The following is a 23,778-nucleotide window of genomic DNA, read 5'->3' as shown; positions in this document are numbered from 1 at the left end:
TGCTCCAACTCATCCTATGATCACCCGAGCAAAAGCTGGCATTTTTAAACCAAAGGCCTAGATAACGAGCAAAGCCACTTATTGGTCTTAAATAGAGCCCACCAGAATTATAGCAACACTTGTGACCCCTCAATGGAAAAGGGCGATGGGTGAAGAATACATGGCACTAATGAGAAACAAGACATGGACACAAGTTCCTCCATCTCCATGTCAAAATGTTGTTGGGAACAAATGGATATTTCGTCTCAAGCGGAACATGGATGGCACGATACAGAGGTATAAGGCCCGACTGGTAGCAAAGGGCTTTCATCAGCATCATGGAGTCGACTTCTTTGAAACATTCAGCCCAGTGGTGAAGTCCTCAACGATCCGGGTAGTCATCAGTGCTATTCCTGTCTCTTATACACATCTAGATGTGTATAAGAGACAGGTACGATACAGAGGTATAAGGCCCAACTGGTAGCAAAGGGCTTTCATCAGCATCATGGAGTCGACTTCTTTGAAACATTCAGCCCAGTGGTGAAGTCCTCAACGATCCGGGTAGTCACTGTCTCTTATACACATCTAGATGTGTATAAGAGACAGGTCCAGCACTTAATATCCAAATCACGTATGCAAGTTGGACAAAGCAATCTATGGTCTGAAACAAGCACCACGAGCCTGGAATACTGCCCTCAACTGAGTTCTCAAGCAGTGGGGATTCTATCAGTCAAGATCTAACACCTCTCTGTTTATCTATTATAAGGAAGGCTCGGTAATATATCTCATTGTCTATGTGGACGATGTCATTGTCACAGGTAACAACACTAAACTCACAGAACAACTCATACAGACACTGGACATACATCTTGCACTAAAAGACCTCGGCCAACTTCAATACTTTCTGGGAATTCAAGTACACTATTGTGACTCTGGTCTGCTGATAAATCAGTCGAAATATGTCGATGATTTACTACATAAGCTTAATATGTCTAATGTGAAACCAGTGCTCCCGCCAACAGTCCAAGGAAGCAAACTGTCCAAGGCTGGTGGACAACCCCTCTCTGAACCGTTTATATATCGGAGTACTATAGAAGCCCTTAAGTACTTAACGCCCACACGGCCACCGGACATCACGGTTGCTGGTCAACGCAACTAAGTCTAGAGTTCCTTCAGACTTCAACTGATGTCCATTGGCAAGCAAGCGCCAACGGATACTTCGGATATATCAGTTGGAACAAAATACTATGGAATCAAAAGGTTTGTACATAGTCCGGTGTGGCCGGGTTGGAAATTTTTATGGACCCAACCCAAATTCGGGGGTTGGCTAATAATGACCCTATTAGTTCTTTTTTGAAGGTCAAATCCAACCCAACCCAAACCCAAAATTTTCGGGTTGGCCTCGGGTGGGTCACGGATTCTGTTTTTTTTTATTTTAATATTTATTATATATATTATTCGGGTCGGGTTGGGTTGACCCAACTAGAAATGGGGGTAACCCGGGACCTAACCCAAATTTAATATTTTTTTTAACATTTTTAACCCAATCTAACCCAACCCAACCCTTGCGGTTTGGGTTGGGTAGTCCAGGTTGGTCGGGTTACCGGGTTTTTTTAAAACCCCCAATGGAATCTATTTTCAACCAAGCCCGAACCTATATATATCTGCCTACTTGGATGCTGTCTGGGCCTCTAATCTTGATGACATGAAATCAGTGGCAGCCTACTGTACTTTTGTGGGAAATAACATCGTCTCCTGGTCCTCGAGGAAGCAAGCAGTGGTAGCAAGGTCGAGCACCGAATCCAAATATAGAGCATTTGCTCATGCCACCTCTGAAGTCCTCTGGCTTCAACAACTACTAGGTGAGATGGGATTACAGTCAAACACTAGACCGACTATATGGTGCGACAACCTAGAAGCATGAGCCTTAGCTGCAAATCTGGTGTTTCATTCTCGAACAAAACATATCGAAATTGATCTTCACTTCATCCAAGACCATGTTCTAAAAGGACACATCAATATTCGCTATGTACCATCGACTGACCAACTTGCTGGTTGTCTCACAAAGCCACTCAACAACACACACTTCCATACATTACGAGCCAAACTAGGAGTACTTTAAGTACCCTCTAGTTTGAGGGGGATGTTAGAGAATAAATTAGAAATGGAAAAGGTAAAGAAAGGGTGGAAGAAGAAGGAGGTGACTCGCCAATTTGTTAAGAATTTGTTTTACCACTCACCAATCAAGTAGTGCCACATGTATTATTCTTATTCTTTTGTATTATTACTATTGTAACAAACTAAGGCAAACTTGTATAAAGGAAATAGGGTTGTAGTATTATGAAATCATTGGAAATACAATACAAAAAGAGAAAAGGGGAAGTCCAAAGGACATTGAAAATTCCCAGCCAATCTTCATCTTCAACTCGGTCATTCATTCATTGACCTCCTATGTGATTACGCAATCAAGTCTTTACAATATGCATCGCAAAAAATGTTCTCTTTACAATAGTTCTAGCAACAGGTAAAATAACGCCAAGGTGAGTAATTTATAAACTAATTGATAGAGATTATCTTATTTGGCATTTTTACTACAATATCACATATGCATAACTGAAAAGTCTTTTGAGTAAAATTGAGCAAGTTAACTCGGAATTAGACATGCCACATAGAGAAGCAGTTTTGTATTTGTTTTAGTAAAATGATTATTCAGCTCTTGAAGTTACATATCAATGATGACATGGAAAACTTCAACACGATAATGATGTAAATTTGTAACTGATTGAGAATTTCGCCTTTGTCATCCTCAAATTAGAAATAGATAATCCATTTTAAGGACTTCAATATCATGACTATGGCAGAAATCATAAATCATACTCAACAACGAATCCCAATCAGATTCTCTTGTTTTCTGCAGTATTTCTTTAAAAATGTTGATTAAATTCATCGCATTCATAATATCTTAGACCAAGATCTACAGGTAGTTCTTCTAGATTTATTCTTGTATAAGATTGATCAGAATCCAAAACATTTTTCTTCTTTGAAGATGATGCCTCTACAATCTTTATTGTTATTTTTCTTTTATAATATCTCTCCATATTAATTTTAAATAACTCTACAAAAGTATTAATAATAAGAATATTACATTCTATTATATATATTTAAAAGCATCAAAACTTAAAGTCTAATAATATTTTAAAACTTACTTGTCGAGCTCGTATATCCAAATGAGTGACAACAAATATTCCTCTAGCTTGAACTTTGAAATTAATTTTAAAAATCTATACGAGAAATGTGAATGTAAAAATAATAGGGAAACAAACAAAAATATAAAGCATAACGTGAATATAAAAATTATGTAAAAAAATGAACGAAACCATTTTAATAGAATGTTCTTAAGAGCTGAGATTGAAAAGTGAATTTTGAAAAAAAGAAAAAAATTTATAAATTGTCCAGTTCTGTTGTCGATAAAGAAAAAGTATTGTTTGACTATTTATTTGTTAAAGAAAAACACATTATATTTTAAATGGCACATTGTTTAACTGTCATACCCCCTCCTAGATTAACCTCTTAACCTAAAAGGAGATATGATTGTAGCAATTATCAATCCTTTTATGACACTTACTGCCTACTAATTCTTTTTAAATAATCTGATAACAACATGAAATCTCAAACACAACGGCTATCACTAAGGCCAAATAAACATTAACCATTGAACACAAAACATTTACAGAGTTTACAACACAAGTCTCATAAGTCCCACCTCCCAAACTTAGCCTCTACATGAAACAATTACAACATGTGTACAAATATTTACAGTAACCACCTAGCTGACGGGTTATTAGAACTCCTGACTTTAAGTGGCAGAGCAGATGCAGAGTTATCTTCGGAGGATTTGACCGCTACCTAGGGAAAGAAAACATTTGAAAAACAAAGTGAGCTACTAGCCCGACTTAAGAAAGAAAACAAGTTATCATGCTTAAGTCTCAATAAAGAGATCATACTGAAACATAAATTTTTACAGTACCCTTGTACTGAAATGTAAACTTTCCAAGCATTAAACATGTAAAGTTGTTTTCATCATAAAACATTAAACTGATTCTTAGTTAAGAGTAACCATACTATGGTTAAATCCCAATGTCAAACCTTAGTCAAGAGAGAACCATTTTGCTCAATCTCTGATGTCAAACTACCTACATGCACGTGGTTATAACTAAGTACCGTCATACCTTAGGTATTATTGCTCAGATACCTTCTCAGTGTCCTTCAGTATCAAGCCACTCGGATACCTTCTCTATGTCATTCAGTATCAAGCTTGAAGTAACATTAGTCATACTAAGACTTACTCTTTAAAGTATGTATACTTAAAAGCATAGAAACATGTCTTTAAAGGCTCTAACGCATACTTTGTGCATTTAAACACACATAAATAGTTTTACAACATACTTTCATACATGACATGCATTTGAAAACATAAACTCATAGTTTGCGTGGAAAACTACTTTGTAAAACAACTAGCATGGGAATAATCTTTCTTAAAATCATGAATTCTTAAAAAACATTATAAATACTTAGTCACTCACAACTTTACGGCTACCCTTTAAAGGTTGATATGCTTCTAGCAATGGTGTCAACCCTGTGGACACAACAACATATATTTAGCTACTATCAATGGTCTCCTTTTTTAGAATAACTCTTAATTAAACTTGTGTTTAGCCTTCCCTTAGAAGACCTTCGCTCAAACGCATACCTGGCTTAGGTCAGGTACTTAGAAATTTCCTTGAGTTTTTGGCTCTTGCTATGCGGGCAACACACCTCACCAATGCATTCCCACTATGCAACCAACACTTGCTCTAAGTGTTCCTTCAGTTGCACATGGTCATTCACAAAGGCATCTATGNCAACACACCTCACCAATGCATTCCCACTATGCAACCAACACTTGCTCTAAGTGTTCCTTCAGTTGCACATGGTCATTCACAAAGGCATCTATGTGTCCTAGTCTTCAACGCAAGCCTCCTCAGCCCAAACAGCAAATTAAACGCATATAGGTGCTCCATCCTTAGTCTGTCCGAGCGCCTACTGTGAGCTACCAACTTACTCAACCCAAGTAGCTGCCTGCTTGTTCATAGAATTCTATATTCGAATTACTTCGTTAATAACTCCGATTATAGAGCTCATCTCAAGAAATTTTCTTCTACAAACTTGTTTATAATTGTCTTAGGAAGCTTACCTTAAAATTTCAGCTTCAAACTCTTTGTGTTGCATCCTGAAGCCTCAATTCTTCATCGACAGCTCGAATTCACCCGTGAACTGAACCTCTTGTCACTTTCTTCCTTCTTCGGCCTTATTCCTGTGAGATCTTCTTCCGAAAGCACTATCTCTGAAACTAGATCTCAGAGCTTTCCAACGACACCAAGAACTCTCAATTTGCACGGAGGAATTGTTCAAATTGACCTTTTTAAGCTCATCCTCTCTTTTATATTGCCTCCCACCGTTTATCATAAATGCTTAGCATGACACTTCCAGCTCAAGTGGACTTAATTCCGGAGATTAGGATAGTTGGTGCCTCTAATCGGTGGTTTAAGAATGATTACTGAAGGAACTCTTATTCAAGAGTATCTACGAATGGAAGCAGATATTTTCAATTCATTATGACATAATTTCCACATATACATTAAAACATACTAATATGCATTCATAATGCTAAATTATTGGCATGCTCAAAAGAACAATAAATAAGAGATCGAGAGATCATACCAGTTGAAGACTTATTCTTCACGACAAATATAGTTTTTGCTGAGACGGTATGCAATCGCTCAGTAAAACCCAATCGTTTACCTCGAATAGTCTCCACACAAACAGAAGAAAACGGGGATGACACCACCACTCAGAGCCCTCAGTGTTCTTGGAGTGAGAATCCAAAGGGTGGGCTTTGTTCGTATTGGTAGAGGGAAAGAGGAAGGGAGATCGTATACAACGATCAAGCAAGTGGGAGATAGGCTCGTCTATCGTATAGACAAAATGCTTAATCGTCTAGATGAAGTATACGATCGTGTAGGAAAAAGGTAAACGATCATCTAAATGATCATGTATAAAAAACTAAGTGATTGTCTATACAATCGTTTAGTAAATAGCGCGCGTGGGTGTAATCGTTAAGCAATCGCCTAACACTATCGTATAGGTAAGTGATCGTTCCAGCACTATCGTATAGGCACAGGTTTTTCTAAGCGAAGACACTCTTCAACACAATGTTCGCGCATCCCATGCTTAACACACTGTGAGCTATTTAAGCGTCTCAAAGTGATTTTTCAACTTACTCATCCGTTATGAAAACAAAAGAGACGTTGTCCTATTACCCCTTTAACCATCCAATTAATAGACAATGACTATCATCACATCATATTCATAAATTATGAATTAATATCATATATTAATCATAGTATTTTTCTTCCACTAGATATAAATCATATTTATATCCAAATTCCTCCAAATTAATGCATCTCATACATAAATTTAATTATATCATATATAATTAACTAGTTCGATTATATATAAAATCGAACTCCCTCTTGTCAATTTGAACATTTCAAACTGACCCAAAAATTGACTCTCAACTTATATCCAAGCTACCAAGGGGACCTTATGGACCTATGGCTCGAAGCTCCAACGGTACGTGAATAGCTAACTAAACTCTTTAGGCCCGATATCCACCATCCGTTAACTGTCAGACATTCTATTAAAGACCGATTGTAACACCCCGCACCTTTTTATTTATTTATTAATAATGTAATTTTTCTTTTTCAGTAATTGTCCTTAGTTGAAGGGCATGTTTGGAATTTTGAATTTAAAATTTAAGCACGAGGATTTAAGTGTCGGCATGGAAATTATTCAAATTATTCAATTTTCAAACTCAATTTAGAAATTTATGGCAAGAATTTATTTTCTTTGGAAAAGGAAAGAAATTAAATGATATAAAGTGGATTAAGGAAAGAATTTAATTGGATTTATACTATTTTCCTTTTATTATTATTAGTAGTAGTAGTATTAGTATTATTAGTATTTTTTTTAAATAAAAAGAACCCCACGCCTTCTCCCTCACGCGAGCCCCCCCTCCGTTTTCTGCTTCCAACGCCGCCTCACTGCCCCTCCCTCTCAGCCATTCAATCGTCGCCGTTCGAGGGTTCCGGCCGGCCATATCCTGTCGGTCAGATACGTCGCCAGTCACCCAGCTCTCCAACCACGCCTTCCTTGCCGTCTGCACAGCCGTCCGACTGCCATGCCTCCCTCACTCCCTCTCTTTGCCGCACGAGCCACTGGATCTGTGCGCTACCGTCGCTCCCACTTTGACCCGCCCACCGTGTCGATTTCACCCAGGTCCGAACCCAGCCACCGGATCTGCGCGTTGCGCCACTGCGCTCAGTCTCGCAACTGTAAGTGTTTCCTAGCCTTGTTCGCCATCACAACTGCTGTCATCTTTGGGTTGCCGATTGGCAGAGTGTTTGGTAAGAGCCTGTTTGTAAGTTTTGGGGTGGAAGTTTGGTGCCCCATTAGGTTTGGAATGATGGTTAATTATTAATTTATTTTTGGCCTTTAAAAGATTTGAATGCGAGAAAAACTGTTGGGGGGCTGTCTCAGCGGGTTAGAGAATCTGTTCGAAGCAAAGTTTTGGTAAGAGATATGGTCTTATTGTTGGTTTGTGGGCTACGACTTTTGAATCACTGGAATTAAGTTTGATTATCCTTGTATCTCTAAGGTTCCAAGTTGTCATTCATTGGGAGTTAAAATCTGTTGGATGGAGATTTGGAGTAGTTGTTAATCGAGTTCCTTGGGTAAGCTTTTGGGTATTGTGGTTTTGACTCTGAGATGTCGCAATTATTTTTGGACTGAAACTTAATGGTTGTATTCGTATGTTAGGGTTGTTTCTTCAAACTGCGGTCATCGTTTGGTTGTCTGAGTTTATCTGTGGATTTTCGATTAAGGTAAGTAATCTTACCACTGGAACTGCCCACGGGCCAGGTTTTATTTGTATGCTAGCGTGTTAAATTTATGTTATGGTAAATATTAGCATGTTAACTGATAGTATGACCTGAATCAAGTTGTTCTGGCACGGTTTCTGTTTTATTTAAAGATACACCTAGGCACTTAATCGTTAGTATGTGATGGTATGTGTTTTCATATGTTGATATCTGATTTGCTGATATTGAGGCATACTTGTATGCTGTGGAATTATGATGTTAAGGTATACATGAATGTTGTAGAATAGGTTGTTGAGGATTATGTGTATGTGGTAGAGCCATGGTATCAAGGATTTCCTGTATGTCATAGATTCGTACGGTGTTGAGTTTTTGAATGATGAGACTGTGTGAATATCCTCACTGATTTAGTTAAATGCTCAACAGTTTTGTGTTTCCTTCGGGATTCACCAGTTTTGTGTTTCCTTCGGGATTCACCAGTTTCGTGTTTCCTTCGGGATTCACCAGTTTTATGGGTATACTTAACTACAGTAGGATAGAACTCAGTCTCTTACCTGTTTCATGTATTTATGTGCCATAAGTGGGGTATCTAGAGGACATAGATGCCCAGCCTAACCCCAGTGGTGGGGTTACTTACTGAGTATTTCATACTCATTCTTTCTCATGTTGACGATTTCAGGTAAAGGTAAAGATGTAGCAGCGATGGCGCAGCGGAATTCGTGATCGTGTCACTGGGACTAGTTTTTTTACTTCCGCATCATGAAATTTAGAGTCTTTATTTTTCCCTTAATATTTAGTTTTACTATTTGAAATTTATTACTAAGGATTATTTCTTTTATATACTTTTATTAATCTTTACAAATTTTGGGTACCCTATTATTGTTTTAACAATTGCATTTAATAAATGTCTTTTGAACTTCTCTTGTTTAATTAGCATTTATTTCAACATAACTGAGCGTCGTTTTAAATTCTATGCATACATTTATTTTAGTAACGGCCTAACCTAAGTTTTAGGGGGTCGGGTCGTTACAGTTGGTATTAGAGCCCATGTTTTGGGTTCTGTAGACTGACTTACTACGTAAGTCTAGATAGTCCCTGTGGCCAGTAACGGATTCCTCGTCATGCAGGTACGGTTTTCCTTACTAAGAAAGTTTCATGTATAATGTGAGAATGTGATGTAGTGTTCTTTAAATGCATGATGCTGAGGAAAGACCCAGAATTAGTTAGTTAACGGTAGATTTATGACAGACATGGCACACTAAACGTAGAACAAGGAAAACAGTTAGAGAAGAAATGCAAGCAAGAGAGAGAGGGGAGCAAGTCAATGCTCAGGCGACGCTAATTCCGCCTGTGACGCAGTGGATGGAAAGGGAAATGGAAGCCGAATTAGTGAAGCTGTTGCAACCGCTTTAATGGGGAAACTGCAGGACTGATCCGTAGAGACTGGAAGGAATAGCCTGCCCAGACTCAAGGCTCAAGGAGGAACTGGTGCCCAAACCAAGCCGTTACGAAAAACCGTTTGCAGGAACAAGAACAACGTAGGGCTGTTCTGAGGCCAAACATCTGAGGGATTTCCGAGTATGACTCCCTTTGATGGATCGTTAGGGGACCCTCCATCAAGGCAGAATTGTGGTTCTCACAATCTTATCGAGATAATATTCTTGTTTTATGAGGTGCCGGAAGACACAAACTGCAATGCGCGTCTTCATGCTACATGGTAACGCCGGTCATATAGAGATAGAGAGAGTATATAGAGAAAGATGATCGATGTGGAGGTGAACTTTGCAACCTGGGATAGTTCAAGGAAAGCCTTCATATAATGAAAGTACTTTTCGGCCACACCGTACAATAAGCAGAGAAATTATTGAATTTGAAGTAGGGCAATATATGGGTCGGTGGAGGAATTATGAGTAAGAGTTGATAAGCTATTCATTTTACTCTGAGCTAATGGCACTGAGGCAGCAGAGGACGAGAGATTTTAATCCAGGGCCTGAGAGAGAAGGGCTGAGGGGGATGGTGCAAATAGATATAGAGATTCAAAGATATATGTTGGAAAGCGACTGCGCCAAGCACTGTCGAGGATTGATCAGACCAACAACCTGATCCAGGGGTGGGAAGAGGAATACATTTACCAGAGCTCGTTGCCAATACAAGAAACGAGGTCATCGGGAATATAGGGAATCCGTAGGTCAGAAATAGGAAGGCTGAGTACAGGGAATTTGACATTCAGCAGAGGGGTCCAGGAACACGTGCATGCTTACAATAGTGGGGACAACGAGTACTTTAAGCCCGGGAATGGCAGAGAGGATAGACGTTATGCACACTTGCGGTAAGCAACACTGGGGACGTTGTTTAGCCAGCTCTGGGATTTATTTCCGATGTGGCCAGAAGGGGCATATAGCAGATAGATGCCAAAGGAAGAATGCACCTGAGCACAGAAGCCAGCCCGTAGGCTCGTTCCATGGGGGCTCAAACCGCCAACAACAGCAAGGAAAGGTATTTTCTACCACTCGGCGTGAGGCCGAGAAGTCAGGCACTGTGGTGGCAGGTACACTTCCCATTTTGAGACACCATGCTTTTGTTTTATTTGAGGTCATCTTTAACCCTCCTACAGGAGCCAGTTTTAAGTTTAAAGGGATTAGGACCATAGTCCTACCCAAGGTGATATCCGCATTGAAGGCCAGTAGGCTATTCGACCAAGGAGCCTGGGGTTTTATGGCCAGTGTGGTGGACACCAGGGAGAATGAAGTTACCTTGACTTCGGAGCCAGTAGTGAGGGATTTTCCATATGGGTTTCCAAAAGATCTTCCTGGACTGCTCCCACAGCAAGAGAGAGATTTTGCCATTGAATTGGAGCCAGGCACAACCCCTATTTCAAGGGCTCCGTACAGGATGGCCCCAACAAAGTTGAAGGAACTGAAAGTCCAATTGAAGGAGTTGTTGGACAAAGGTTTCGTTCGCCCTAGCGTGTCACCATGGGGTGCACCTTTTTTTTTTGTGAAAAAAAAGGATGGATCGTTACGTATGTGCATTGATTACAGAGAGTTCAACAAAATGACCGTCAAGAACAAATATCCCCTTCTCAGGATCGATGATTTGTTTGACCAGTTACAGGGAGCTATGGTATTCTCTAAGATTGACCTCCGGTCAGGGTACCACCAGCTGAGGATAAAAGACAGTGACTTACCTAAGACAGCTTTCCGTTCGAGGTATGTACATTATGAGTTTATAGTGATGTTCGGTCTAACGAATGTACCAGCAGTGTTCATAGATCTGATGAATAGAGTGTTCAAGGAATTCCTCGACACCTTCGTGATTGTTTTTATTGATGATATTTTGATTTATTCCAAGACAGAGGCCGAGCATGAGGAGTATTTGCGGAAAGTTTTGGAGACGTTGAAGGCCAATAAGCTATATGCTAAGTTTTCTAAATGTGAATTTTGGTTGAAGCATGTGTCCTTTCTAGGGCATGTGGTATCCAAGGAAGGTGTCTCTGTGGATCCTACAAAAGTGGAGGCAATTACGGGTTGGGCTCGTCCAACCACGGTCAGTGATGTGCGCAGTTTCCTGGGGTTAGCAGGCTACTACAGACGGTTTGTGAAGGACTTCTCTCGCATAGCTGCCCCATTAACTCAGCTAACCGCCCTCAATGGCAGGAGTTCTCAACTCACTCAGGATTGAGGTCATGTTACCTATGGTCATCCTAGTGAAGTGAAATCTCAGTCATAAACAGAGTTATATGACGAGATGTTAACACTTTGAGGTCAGGTCTTATACAATCTCTTTGTATAGGACGTCCCCGCTCGCGTGTCCCCTACACGAATGATCAGGATCAAACAATTTGTGATAAGTCACAACACTTTAACAATTCCACAAAGCGGGTCGCATCCGTAGTATTATCGGGATAAGATCTCCCTCCTGTATCCATATACTACAGACCATTTTGGTTGTCACTTAAGACATGATCGACTTATAGTCATTACATACATGCTTAAGTTGCATAAAGACAACTAGGGATATTAAGTATATTGGTTTATGGTAAAATAAAAAACATCTGAATGTGCAAAGTCAATAAGTGAAGTAAATATCATATATATTATACATCACAAACATTCTTACAAAGTTGTTTACAAACGAGAGGACATGAGACTTTAGGGCATAAACTCCAACAATTACTTCACCTACTATCAATGCATGCTTCAATTAGGTTCAACGCACACCATAGTTCTCACGCAAACTTATTCCAATGCATGTGCTTTGTGTCTTGACCTCATCTCGGCTTTAATCATCATCACAACTTCAGCCCTTTCAGCTTTGCAAAGCCTGACCAACGCAAGCTCTACTCATCGAATGCTAAGCTTGACCAACACACACCCAGTCATACTCCAGCGCATAGCTCTAACGCACACTGAGTAGCCAGTGCCTTGCACTCAATGCCTAGACTGGTTCGCACGCACGCAACGCTCAATCTTCTAGCTTTGCGCCCATCGTCTATCTCTCGTTGTCGCTCATCGCCTAGTGTTCACGCTCTCGTTCATCATCTAGGACTTACGCTTATCGTCTAGCTCATTGTCTAGCGCATCGTGCAGCCCCGCAAGCAGCTATGCGATCGTCCGCACGCAACGCTCTAATGCCCAGCGCCCATGTACACCTGATCCTATCGCACACTTACTAACCTCACAAGTCTTGGTTGCCGCATGCCTTGTCCATGCATAGGATTGCTTACTCTCAACACAACTCCTCTTGACGTGCACAACCAACATATGTCTTCTCCTCACTCGGCCACACTTGGCTTCCTTAAAAGCCCAACTAACCTCAACAAATAAGTAAGGCCAACGCCCATGGCTCAACTTTAACGCCTAACACAAAGCCAACGCATGGGCTACATACTAACAACACTTAGCCAATTTCTAGCTTCACCCAAGAGTCAAGCTTCCAAACTTAAACATTTCTTCTAACTCTTCACCTTTTTCCCTACACTCAAACATTAATTCTCACAATAACCTACTCACCATAATGGTCTCAGTAGTAAACATACACAAGTAGGAAAAATTAGGGTTCAAGGTTTACATTAACCAACTTTCTTTTATTAGGATTTACATAAGTTGGGCTTTAAAAGCCCATTAGAGATGAAAAAATCTCGGTAGAAAGTCATTTAAAATTCAAAATAAAATGTTGGTAAACTGTAGGATATGAACCCTTATACTTTACTAAACCGACAATACTCCACAAAAACAAGCTTGCACCAATATTGTTATTTAAGTTGAACTTGTATATATATATATATATATATATATTAATACGTATCACTTTATAATTTATATTAAAAATACAAAAAGCAGATAAATTGAGGGGGGCATATGCCCCTTAGCCCCTACGTGGATCCGCCTACGTCCCCTATATAGAATTCCAGGCTCCGCCACTCGTAAAAAGTTTAGTGAATGATAAGAGAAAAATTAGTTTAACAAGGTGACAAGAAAAATGTAAAAAATAGACATACATATGGGACTTATCCACCATAAATATATATATTAGAAAAGAGAGAGAGAAAAGGTCTAACTATAGAGGTAGAAAAAGAAGAAAATTAAGTCGTTAACGACATATTTTAAAAAAATAATAATAATAAATAAAAAAGACCAAAAATCTATGGAATCGTATCAGTGTATATATCTCAAATAAAATAAAAATGGCATGGAGCTGCAAAAAGGAAAAAAAAAATAAAAGAAAAAAGAAAAAAGATAAGAAAAAGAGATACTTTAGAAAATTGTGAGAACGTTTAGTTATTTGTAGAAAAAAATATATTCAAAAGTTAATTTGATTTTTGATTTTTTTTTTAAAAAAATGTTATGCATAATGAGATTATTAAAGAATGCTAGATAAAATGTAATTTTATTTTTTTAAAAACTCTTTTTAAGAATACATGATAAAGTGAGATTTTTTTTTTTTTTTGAAAACTTCTTTATCATTTAATGTGAATTAAATGATTTTTAGATAATATGAGATTTTTTTTTTAAAAAAAAATCTTTCTATTTTTTTTTTTAAATATTCTTTAATGTGAATTTGAGATAAGATGGGCTTTTTATTTTATGAAAATTTGATAGGTTTTTAGATAATACGATATTTAAAAAAAAAAAATCTTTAATTTAATTGTGTTTGGGTAGGAGAAAATTTTAAAGTAAAATCGATATGTTTTAAATAGTTATAAACAATAAATAAAATAGAACTTAATAATATTCTATAATATAATAATAATAAATAAATCTAAATTAAAATTTTGTAATAGGTCAAATTAATAAAATAAAATCGAGGGAAAAAAAGATTATTTTGATTTTCTGATTTTATTATTTTTCTTAATTTGAATTTTTACCTTAAATCAAAACAATGTTTTTTATTTACTTAAAATTCCGTGATTTTTCTTTTTTATTTTTATTTATATAATTCTCTCTTAGTTTATTTGAGGGCAAATTGCAAAAACCACTCCTAAAGTATGGTGGTAATTATAATTATACCCTTAAACTTTCGATTTTAAAAATTGTTCAAACTTATATGAATATTAAAATTTGGTCAAATCTGATCTTAAATTTTACATAATTGTATTATTGGTAACATTTGTATAAGTTTAAGGTTCAATTTTTATCATTCGTAGGTCCAATTTCAACAATTATTGTAAGTTTGAGGGTATAATTGCAACTACCATCATACTTCAAGATGGTTTTTGCAATTTCTCCTTTATTTTATATATATTTTTTATTTTAAACCAAATATTATTTTTCTATTTGAGAAAAACTAAAATCTTATTTTCATATGTAGATTTGCAAATTGTATTTTCTTAACTTCAAACTTTATTGCAATAAAAATCATTATTTTTTATGAAGATGAAAACCCTAAAATATTATTATTTCGTTAAATATATGAATCAAACATGTGTATTTACAACAAAATTGAGAAAAGCAAGATAATAATAATAATAATTACAATCACTCAGCTAAATTCGAAGTGTGCACTTGCATTAACAAAATTAAAAAATTAAAAAAAAAAATTAAAAAAAAAAAACTTATAAAAACCACTAATTTGCTTGAGTAATGGCCTTCTGCTCCACCATGTTCAATATGTGAGAATGAATAGAGGTCCTTTCTCCATGCTCTTCATTATGTAAGAATCAGTAGTGGTCTTTTCTCCACCATATTCAATATATGAGAATTAGTAGTCTAATCCATGTTACAATAATTATGAAAAGAGAGGAAAAAAAAACCTACAAGGGTATTTAAAAAATAAGAAATTGCATTAGATCACTTTACTCTTGGATACATCTAGAAGAAGATTTGAGAATTGAAATATCGAGAAAGGGTGAGCTTATATAGACATAAAAAGGGATCGGTTAATGTGAAAGTTAATAAAATAATAAAAATAAAAATCTTAAAAACAAGGATAAATAATTTATTTTGAGTAAAATTTTTTTTACTTTGTTGCCGATATATATATTCATTTAACGTGAAAATTGAAAAAATAACAAAAATAAAAATATTAAAATAAAAGATAAATAATTTATCTTGAATTAAACTGAATTGGTTAATGTGATGATCCATATCTTCTTTAAAAAAATATTTAATGTGAAGATTAAATAGGAGTTTTTTTTTTTTTTAAACAGTGATTTTAATATAAACTTACCTTATATAACCCTATGATGAATCATTAAAAAGAGCAAACGGAGAAATCGAATGTTTCCCTCCATAACTCATTTTAGATAGTGTTAGTTAAGAAAAATAGTAGGTTTTGTCATGTGACAAATAAATATTATATAGTTTCATTTTAATTCTCATAACCTATATCTTTTGTAAAGTAAAACATCAAACCATTTTTTTCATTTACGAAATTTTAATTTTGACATTTATGTAAAATATTTGTTATAGAAAAAAAAAACTATTTTATTTTTTTAAATGATGAATATTCTTTCTTATCTTATTAGAAAAAATGTTTGTTTGCTACTTTTAAAATTCTCATAAAACTTCCTTCAAAGTATTTTTTGTTTTATATGACTTGAGAGGACAAAGAATAACACAGCATACCTAAAAAAGCTATGAGGTTATATTATATTCAAAATGTGGAAGAGAAATAGTTAGTATCCTTTAAAATTAAGATTGAAATTAAAAATAAGAGGATTAAATTTATTTGTATCAATTATCTCCCTAATTTTTTCGATTATATTATATGTATATTTCTTTATTCACTTATCTTCTCAAATACTAATTAATTACCTTTTAAATCTTTGATCTCTTCACACCAATTTAATACACGAAAACAATATTTTAATCAATTGATTGAACGTGTTAGTTTCTATTGAATAATTACTTAATCATATATACCTTTTGAGACATTGGGGTTAAAATTTTGGGATGACATAAACATGAAGACTAACATACATCTGCAATGAAGATACAAAATAGAAACTTTAAAATTGTTAAAAAAATAAAAAGAAATAAAAGGTATAAAGATCTAGAGATTTTGTAACATAACCACTTATGAATATCAAGATTTAAATAAAATATCAAAATTTAATCTTAAAAAATCAAATAAAAAATCTCAATATTCAGATTAGATTAGCCGATCGAATCCAGAAAGATTGTGTAATCAACGGAAAAAAGGAATGAAAAAATAGCAAACATTGCTTTCCCAAGTAAGGAAGATTACGTAAAAAACACAAACACATAACACCACAATAAGCAAATCCACTAACATCAATATTATAAGCATAACTAGAAACCATAGTATTCCAAATTTTCAAGTAATTACCAACTTTCACGTGCACGTTATCAAATACTTTTAGGGCATCAAATCTACAAAAATCCCTCATTCAAACAAATTCTAAATGCATTGCAATAAATTTGACACTCTCAGGTCTCAAATGTATGAGTTTGGACAACCACTTACCTGAAAAGTTTGATGAGCATCCATTATTGTCGATGATCTGAAAATTAAACATAGAGATAAATATGTGACAATTATTTATTTTATTTTTTTTGTAAATGTATTGTAAATATGAAAAGATATTTGTTTCTTACAAAAAAAATTATGAAAAGAGAGGGAAAAAAACTACAAAAGCATTTAAAAGATAAAAAAATTGCATCAGATCTGGAATATGTTTATTGCTTACCCCTGAAAATGATCGAGAGAAAAATTTTAGAAGGAAAGGAGAATGACGGAGAGGAGGATTTGAGAATTGAAAGATGGAAAAAGAGTGGACTTATATGAACATGACAAAGATCATTTAAAATGAAAATTTAAAAAATAAAAATAAAAATCTTAAAATCAAAGATAAATAATTTATTTTGAATTGGTTAATATGATAGTCAACATCTTTTCATTTAACGTGAAAATTGAAAAATAGTAAAAATTAAAATCTTAAAATCAAAGATAAATAATTTATTTTGAATCGAATAATGAGTTAATGTGATGGTTGATATTAAATAAAATTTTTAAAAAAATAAAAATAAAAAATCAACGTGAAGATTAAGTAGGAGGTTCTTTTTTATTCAATGATTTTGATGTAATCTTACCCTTATAACTAAAGGGGAATCAATTTCGCTGTATGTAACCCTATGATCACTTTTACAACGTGTAGAAGTTTAGATTTTTAATTTAATTTAATTATTATTATTTTATACTTTAGTCCTTGTATGCATGAGTGATTTATCCTTCTCTAAAGATTCTAGTTCACTCAATTAACAAAAGATAAGGGTTTTTTGGTCGGTAAATATGTATTTAGTAAACAATTCGAATTTTATTTTCTGAAAATTATGTTCGAAATCTGTGATTCAAATAGTGTAAATATTAAAACAACATTTTTAGTTTTCATTACATCTCAATTTTGAATTTTAAATTTTATAGTACAAAATTTAAATAAAGACAAAAATTTAAAAATATAGTATATCACATTATAAACTCAATATATATTATATAATGTGTTATAAATTATATAATTTCATAATATAATAACTTACCAAAAATTTTAACATAAAACATATTCATAAATAAGTTAATAATAATTTATTGTCAAATAATATATAGCGGGTAACTACAATTAATTTGATTTATAAATATAGTATCAAATACATTTTAAATTGTTTAGATTATAATTTAATTTCTTAATCTAATATTACACATCTAAAAACATAAAATACATTAAGGTTCTCTACCAAATAGACAAAGAATTTGTAGAAGCTCAAACAATTCATAATTTTTAAACTTTATTTTTTAGATTATATTTTAATCCTAGTACTATATGGATGGGAAAAATATCGATTTGGTTCCAGTAACACAAAAATTGCTAAAAGAATCATCCAATTAAATGACCTAAATTAGTTTCAACATGTCTCATATCATTTCAAGATTCAATTTAATGTTACAATTTCCATTTTTTTTTCCCTTTCCTTTATTTTTTTTCTTTCAGTGTTAAGTAGAAATTATACGGCTTCGAATTGAGAAAGTAGAATTAAAAACAATAACAATAAAATTTGCACAAACAAATACCCTGATTCTTTCCATACACCCTAGAATTCTTTTACATGAATTAAAATGAAACCCTTAAAACGGAAGAAAGACAAAACAAAAATTCGAAACCAACATATATTTTAAATCCAATATAAATGAACATAACGAAACTATAAGATCATCAATGATCAATCCACGATTTTAAAAATAGCAAAAGAAATAAAATTAATTCCTCCATATTTTGTAAAAATTAAGTCACTGTCAGGCACCACAAGCTCTATCCAACGAACAGCCAAAATATACGAAAACAAAAGATGCAATTGGCATAAATAAACCAAGTTAACACCTTCATATCCAGAACCTCAATTTTGAATTATGCAAACCTAAACTAGAATACTAAAAATAAAAGTTTTTTTTTTTAAAAAAAAACACTGGAGATAATAAAGACGCTAAAAATGCTGCAAAATTGCCAGAGGCAGAGAAAAAAATAATCTATGGATATTCTCACATAATCTAAATGGTTTGTACTGATAGAATTGGTTGAAATACAGTTTGTGTTGGGAATGCAGGCAACGCTAGTTGAATCACTCTTCATCATCTTCTTCGTCATCAGCTCCAGCAGCAGAATTCAATGCATTCAAACGCTCGACCAACTTCGACTTCCTTTCTTCATATGTGAGCTTCTTCAAGTTATACCTATGAGAAAAACCGCATAAGGATGCAAAACCAGAAATTAAAATGCTAGTTCAATCATGAGAAACAAAGAGTTTCGACATTAACCTTTTGTGCTTCTTTGGTGGTTGTATCTCAGTCGTCTTTGCCAATGGTTCTGCACGGATTGCAGAATGAACTTTCTTCAACAACTCCTCAATGTTGTCGGGCTCGATCCCTTTCTTGATGTAATCACTGAATTGAGATTGATACTTCTCTGGTTCATCCTCCATCAACGTCTGAGGAACACAACTCAAAAGTGAATATGACTATTCATGGCTGAATATACTAATGACTGCTCTAATATTAAATCCTGGAATGTTTACCCGCATATAGGCAGCAACGTGGCCCCCAAAAATGTATTTGCGATGAACATCAGCATCGAGCTCCTTGCTGTCCTTTGAAAAACCAGCAAACCTCTTGACACCATGTGGAACATCCAATCCACCATCTAAAGCTCCCTGTGTGACAAAAAAATCATAGCTTCAGTCTCAAAAAATACAACGGTTTCAGGTACAAAGAGCCACTAGGCACTGGCATTATGAAGAATATGGAAAATATTAGATAAACTATCCCAATTGTAAATTTGTAATCTTTCAAATTACAAAGCGAACAGATACTGCAATGAACTTAAAAACTACTCATAATAGTTAAACCATAATAAGCAACTAAATTATAATGGACATTAAATCTCAAAGGATGAACAATGGGTAGAAAGAACAAAATACAGAAATATGAGCATGCAAACACACACGTATACATGTCACATAAATAGAACTCAAGGACACAGTTGTACAACCCATGGAACAAATCCTGTTCAAGTAAGGCCGTTACATGTCACATAAATATATAATTGGTTTAACAAGATAATTCACTCATTTCATATCCAACCATGGTTTGAAGAAGAATCAATAAAGTCACTCGTGTAAACATTCATCAAACCATAGAAAAATACTGTAAATAGCAGAAAGAAAACAGATCCTACAGCTCATCTTAAATGGACTAACTAAATATACCTTGAGGGCACCAAAAACACGATTTCCCGTTGTTGTTCGGACTAGACCTACATCAAGGAGGGCTCTGAAAGGCCTTCGGCTATCTGTGGGTTCCACGGAGAAATCCTCTCCGGTAACCTAATTATACAAACACTTTCAGTGATTAAGAGTTTTAATGGAAGGGGTAATCCATCAAAGAAGAGGTGAACTTCATTCTATTTTTCTTCTTTATAAGGTGATGACGGGGAGGATAGAATACCTCAAGATTACCCTCGTACTCATCATCCATCTCAAGCTTCTTCAAGACACGCCGGGCCAATAGAAGTCCAGTACAGTATGCTAAACAGGTTTCCATGCACCCATTCCAGAAAAATGAAGATAGGGATAAGAAGTTAGTAAGAAATCAAAAAACTCGGCCCCCGCAAGACTTACAATGCAAAAGTAGTACCTGCTGCATAATTTGTCAGACCAACTTCAAGACCATAACGAGGCAGCTCATGAGAATAAGCGGCAGCAAGAACCATGTCACCAGCAATGCTAGAAGATACTATTTGTGCTGTAATATCCTTATTGGTCTAGATACAAACGTTAAGGTTCCCATTTCTCAAGCGAACATAAACATAGCTCACCATTCACAACACAAAAAAAATGCTTGTAAAAATGTAATGATAGATAGTATTTGTTCTAGCATATCAGCAGCAATGCTAGAAGATACTATTTATTGCTCTAGAGATGAACGTTAAGGTTCCCATTTCTCAAGTGAGCATAAATAGAGCTCACCATTCACAACATAAAAATGCTCATGAAAATGTAATGATAGATAGTAGCGGTACATCAAATGTACTCAAAGATGGTTACATAAAAATGAGGACTTGCAGGAAGTTTAACGAACCATAAAAGGAATAACTGATTCTATATTAATAAATTTGATGGATAGAATCAGCACAGAATATCACAAGGCTGTCTATTACAGCTTGCAACATAAATCAATGGACCAATCGGTAGAACATAGCGGTCACAATGCATATCATGGTCATGACACTAAGTGAATGATGTGTTCATACAGAAATTCCTATTGTTGAGACAAGCATACAGACCCGGACATCAAAATAAAATGGTGGGAAAATTGCAAGGAAGATCCAAACCATTCATTGCAAGTTCATTAAGAAACAACTAGAAAATAAAACAAAATACCATTGGCATTAATCAGCTAACTGTTTCAGGATACAAATCTAATAACAAAACGGTACTTGGGAGTATTGTACTTGTTCTTGTCTTGATTAATGAGGCGAATCCTAGCCCGGTAATCAGTCTTCCCCTCTGTACATTACCAGAAGGAGAGAGTATTATCAGAATCCGACAATTAACTTTTTCAAGTATGATTTATGAAGATAAACAAAAAGAAATGGGAAATACCTCTTCTTCTCTTGTATTTAACCTGGTACCGTTTGAAGTATGCCTTCGTCTTTTGAGCTTTCGCGAAAGCCTGCAAAAAAAATAAGCATTAAATTTTTTCTGATCACTGGAAACAATACTGACGAGAACATTTTTAACAAACTTAAGCGAAACAAGGCAGTTACTTGCTTCAATCATTCTCAAAAACGCTAAACAATCCTATAGAGAACAACTCAATTACACAACAACAAAAATCAATTGAATGTAAGTAATATTGCCGAAGTAAAAGCAAATGCAATGTCCAGATCCTCGTGAAATTGAACAAAAAAATGTATACAGTGCGGAAAAATCTGTACCATTGCCTTCACTGAATGCTAAAACTGCAAGAACGCTAGAAAATATAGAGAATATTCCTTAAGATTTGAGCAAAAACTCACCATCTCCGGAGCTGAGACTTGAAGTAGACTCAGAGTATGAGAGACACGAAGACGGCCGAAGCAGAGGGGTTCTTCGATCGAAGGATCAGCTATTTGTATGAACCCTAAGGACACGTGATCAACGGTTCAGATTGTTCTGGCATTATTGACATTTAGGCGTTGTCTTTAATTTTTAAATATTAAGAAAATAGCTTTATTTAAAAAATATGGTGCAATTGTTTTAAACTTAGAAGATATAGATTTGATTGGGTTATAACAAAATAAACATAAAAAAATATATCTTAATTTCAAATAATAAAATTAAATATTAAAAATTAATTTAAAATCATACCTGATTTTAGAAGAATCCAAAATTCAATGGAAAGCTAATTTACTTTTATCCTTCTCAACCGCATAAAACATATATATGGGGCGTTTGGGACGCAAAGTAGATTATTACCGTCTGTGAGTGATAATAAACTGTCTGTTTTTATAGTATGTATTTGAAGTGTACATTATTATAGTATGTGTCTGGGGTGCAGAGTATTATATTTTATCTTATAGTAGTCCATGTTTGGAGTGCGAGTTATCATAGTCTGAATTATAACGTCTGTAATTTGAATGTAGATTATTTTAGACCATGCGTAACTTTTTCTACTACCATACTTTATAATATTAATAATTCTGCATATGAAATATCATATTTTGAAAATATAATTAAGACTATATGTTCCAGCAATTTATACAAAATCAATTTGATTGTAATTTATATTAAAAGCTAACCACCATTTTTTTTGTCATTTTGGGAGATATCTTGGTTGTGGCCAAAAAAGGGGAAAAAAAATACATTATTGTCGGATGCAATTCATGTGTTTCATATATAAAGCTCTTTTTTTTTTTTTAGGTACAAAAAAATGTAAGACAAAATAACTAACTCATGATTCCATGATTAAAATGTAAGACAATTTCTCTTTGAACTATTCAGTTCTTAACGTCCTGGGCTAAAATATGTAAGAACATCGTCAGTTCTAACTAATTCGCCAGTTGTCTTAAGTAAATGACATCAAATGGCAAAACATCTTCTATCTATTTGTACTTTGACGACTGTTAGGGTTGATGAATGAGTCGAAAGTATGCTAATTGTCTAATATGATGTCTACGGTCGTGTGATGTATTTTCTATCCTCCTATGGTCATTCAGTAATAACTACGACCACTTGATGAAATGGGGAGGGAAGTGGGACAAATGGCCGAGACTAGTGTTAAAAGTATCTGACATTGTGAAGCTGTAAATGTTGTTAGCATCGTAACTAGTTCTGTTGGGTCCATATGTACTCAACAATTGGAACTGGTTCTAAAAAAAAAAAACTAGATCATAAAATAATTAAAATACCGATTTCTTAGTCAGATTCCAAAAATACTTCTTAGTCATGTTAACACTGTTTTTTTTTTAAATGTTAACAATACTTTAAAAAAATAATTTTTATAATACTTTAAAAATATATATTATTTTGTTAAGTAAACTTAGTCAAATTCAAAAAAATAAAAACCATTTTGCATGTTAACAAGACTCAATTTTTTTTCATGTTAACACTATTTTTGTTTTCATGTTACCAGCACTTAAAAAACAACACTTTTTATATTACATTTTTTTAATATCCAATCCTAAAAAGGGAAATTTATACGGATGACCCATTTTTTGGCCAAAAATGTCAAATGGCCCATTTTTTTAAAAAAATTGTCAATTGACCCTCTACTCACACCATTGCCATATTAGATTGCGTAAATGCTCTTATCTCTTTGTCTTTTTATCTTTTTA

The 23,778-nt window shown here is 34.6% G+C and overlaps 1 protein-coding gene across 1 annotated transcript; it reads right to left on the bottom strand.

Moving 5' to 3' along the window:
• Positions 1-18,743: 18,743 nt before the first annotated feature.
• On the bottom strand, positions 18,744-22,105 carry LOC120074960 (60S ribosomal protein L5-like). The gene is made up of 9 exons (XM_039028073.1): positions 21,982-22,105; positions 21,566-21,635; positions 21,378-21,469; positions 20,598-20,724; positions 20,409-20,488; positions 20,171-20,287; positions 19,481-19,615; positions 19,224-19,393; positions 18,744-19,139 (listed from the first exon to the last, which is right to left on the bottom strand). Exons 1-9 carry the CDS (start codon positions 21,982-21,984, stop codon positions 19,028-19,030), a joined length of 906 nt encoding a protein of 301 aa, XP_038884001.1. The 5' UTR covers positions 21,985-22,105; the 3' UTR covers positions 18,744-19,027.
• Positions 22,106-23,778: the final 1,673 nt, after the last annotated feature.

This window comes from Benincasa hispida, chromosome 4 (genome assembly GCF_009727055.1).
Source record: "Benincasa hispida cultivar B227 chromosome 4, ASM972705v1, whole genome shotgun sequence".
NCBI lineage: Eukaryota > Viridiplantae > Streptophyta > Magnoliopsida > Cucurbitales > Cucurbitaceae > Benincasa > Benincasa hispida.
The sequence above is the reverse complement of the archived record's forward strand: the minus strand, read 5'-3'. Positions and strand labels throughout refer to the sequence as shown.

Bases quoted from the DNA above. Each gene is read 5' to 3' on its own strand.
- LOC120074960 (XM_039028073.1), bottom strand. The intron at 21,470-21,565 runs GTATTTCCCATT...GGTAATGTACAG, and splicing joins TAAATACAAGAGAAGAAGAG to AGGGGAAGACTGATTACCGG. The intron at 19,140-19,223 runs GTTAATGTCGAA...TTTTTCTCATAG, and splicing joins CCACCAAAGAAGCACAAAAG to GTATAACTTGAAGAAGCTCA.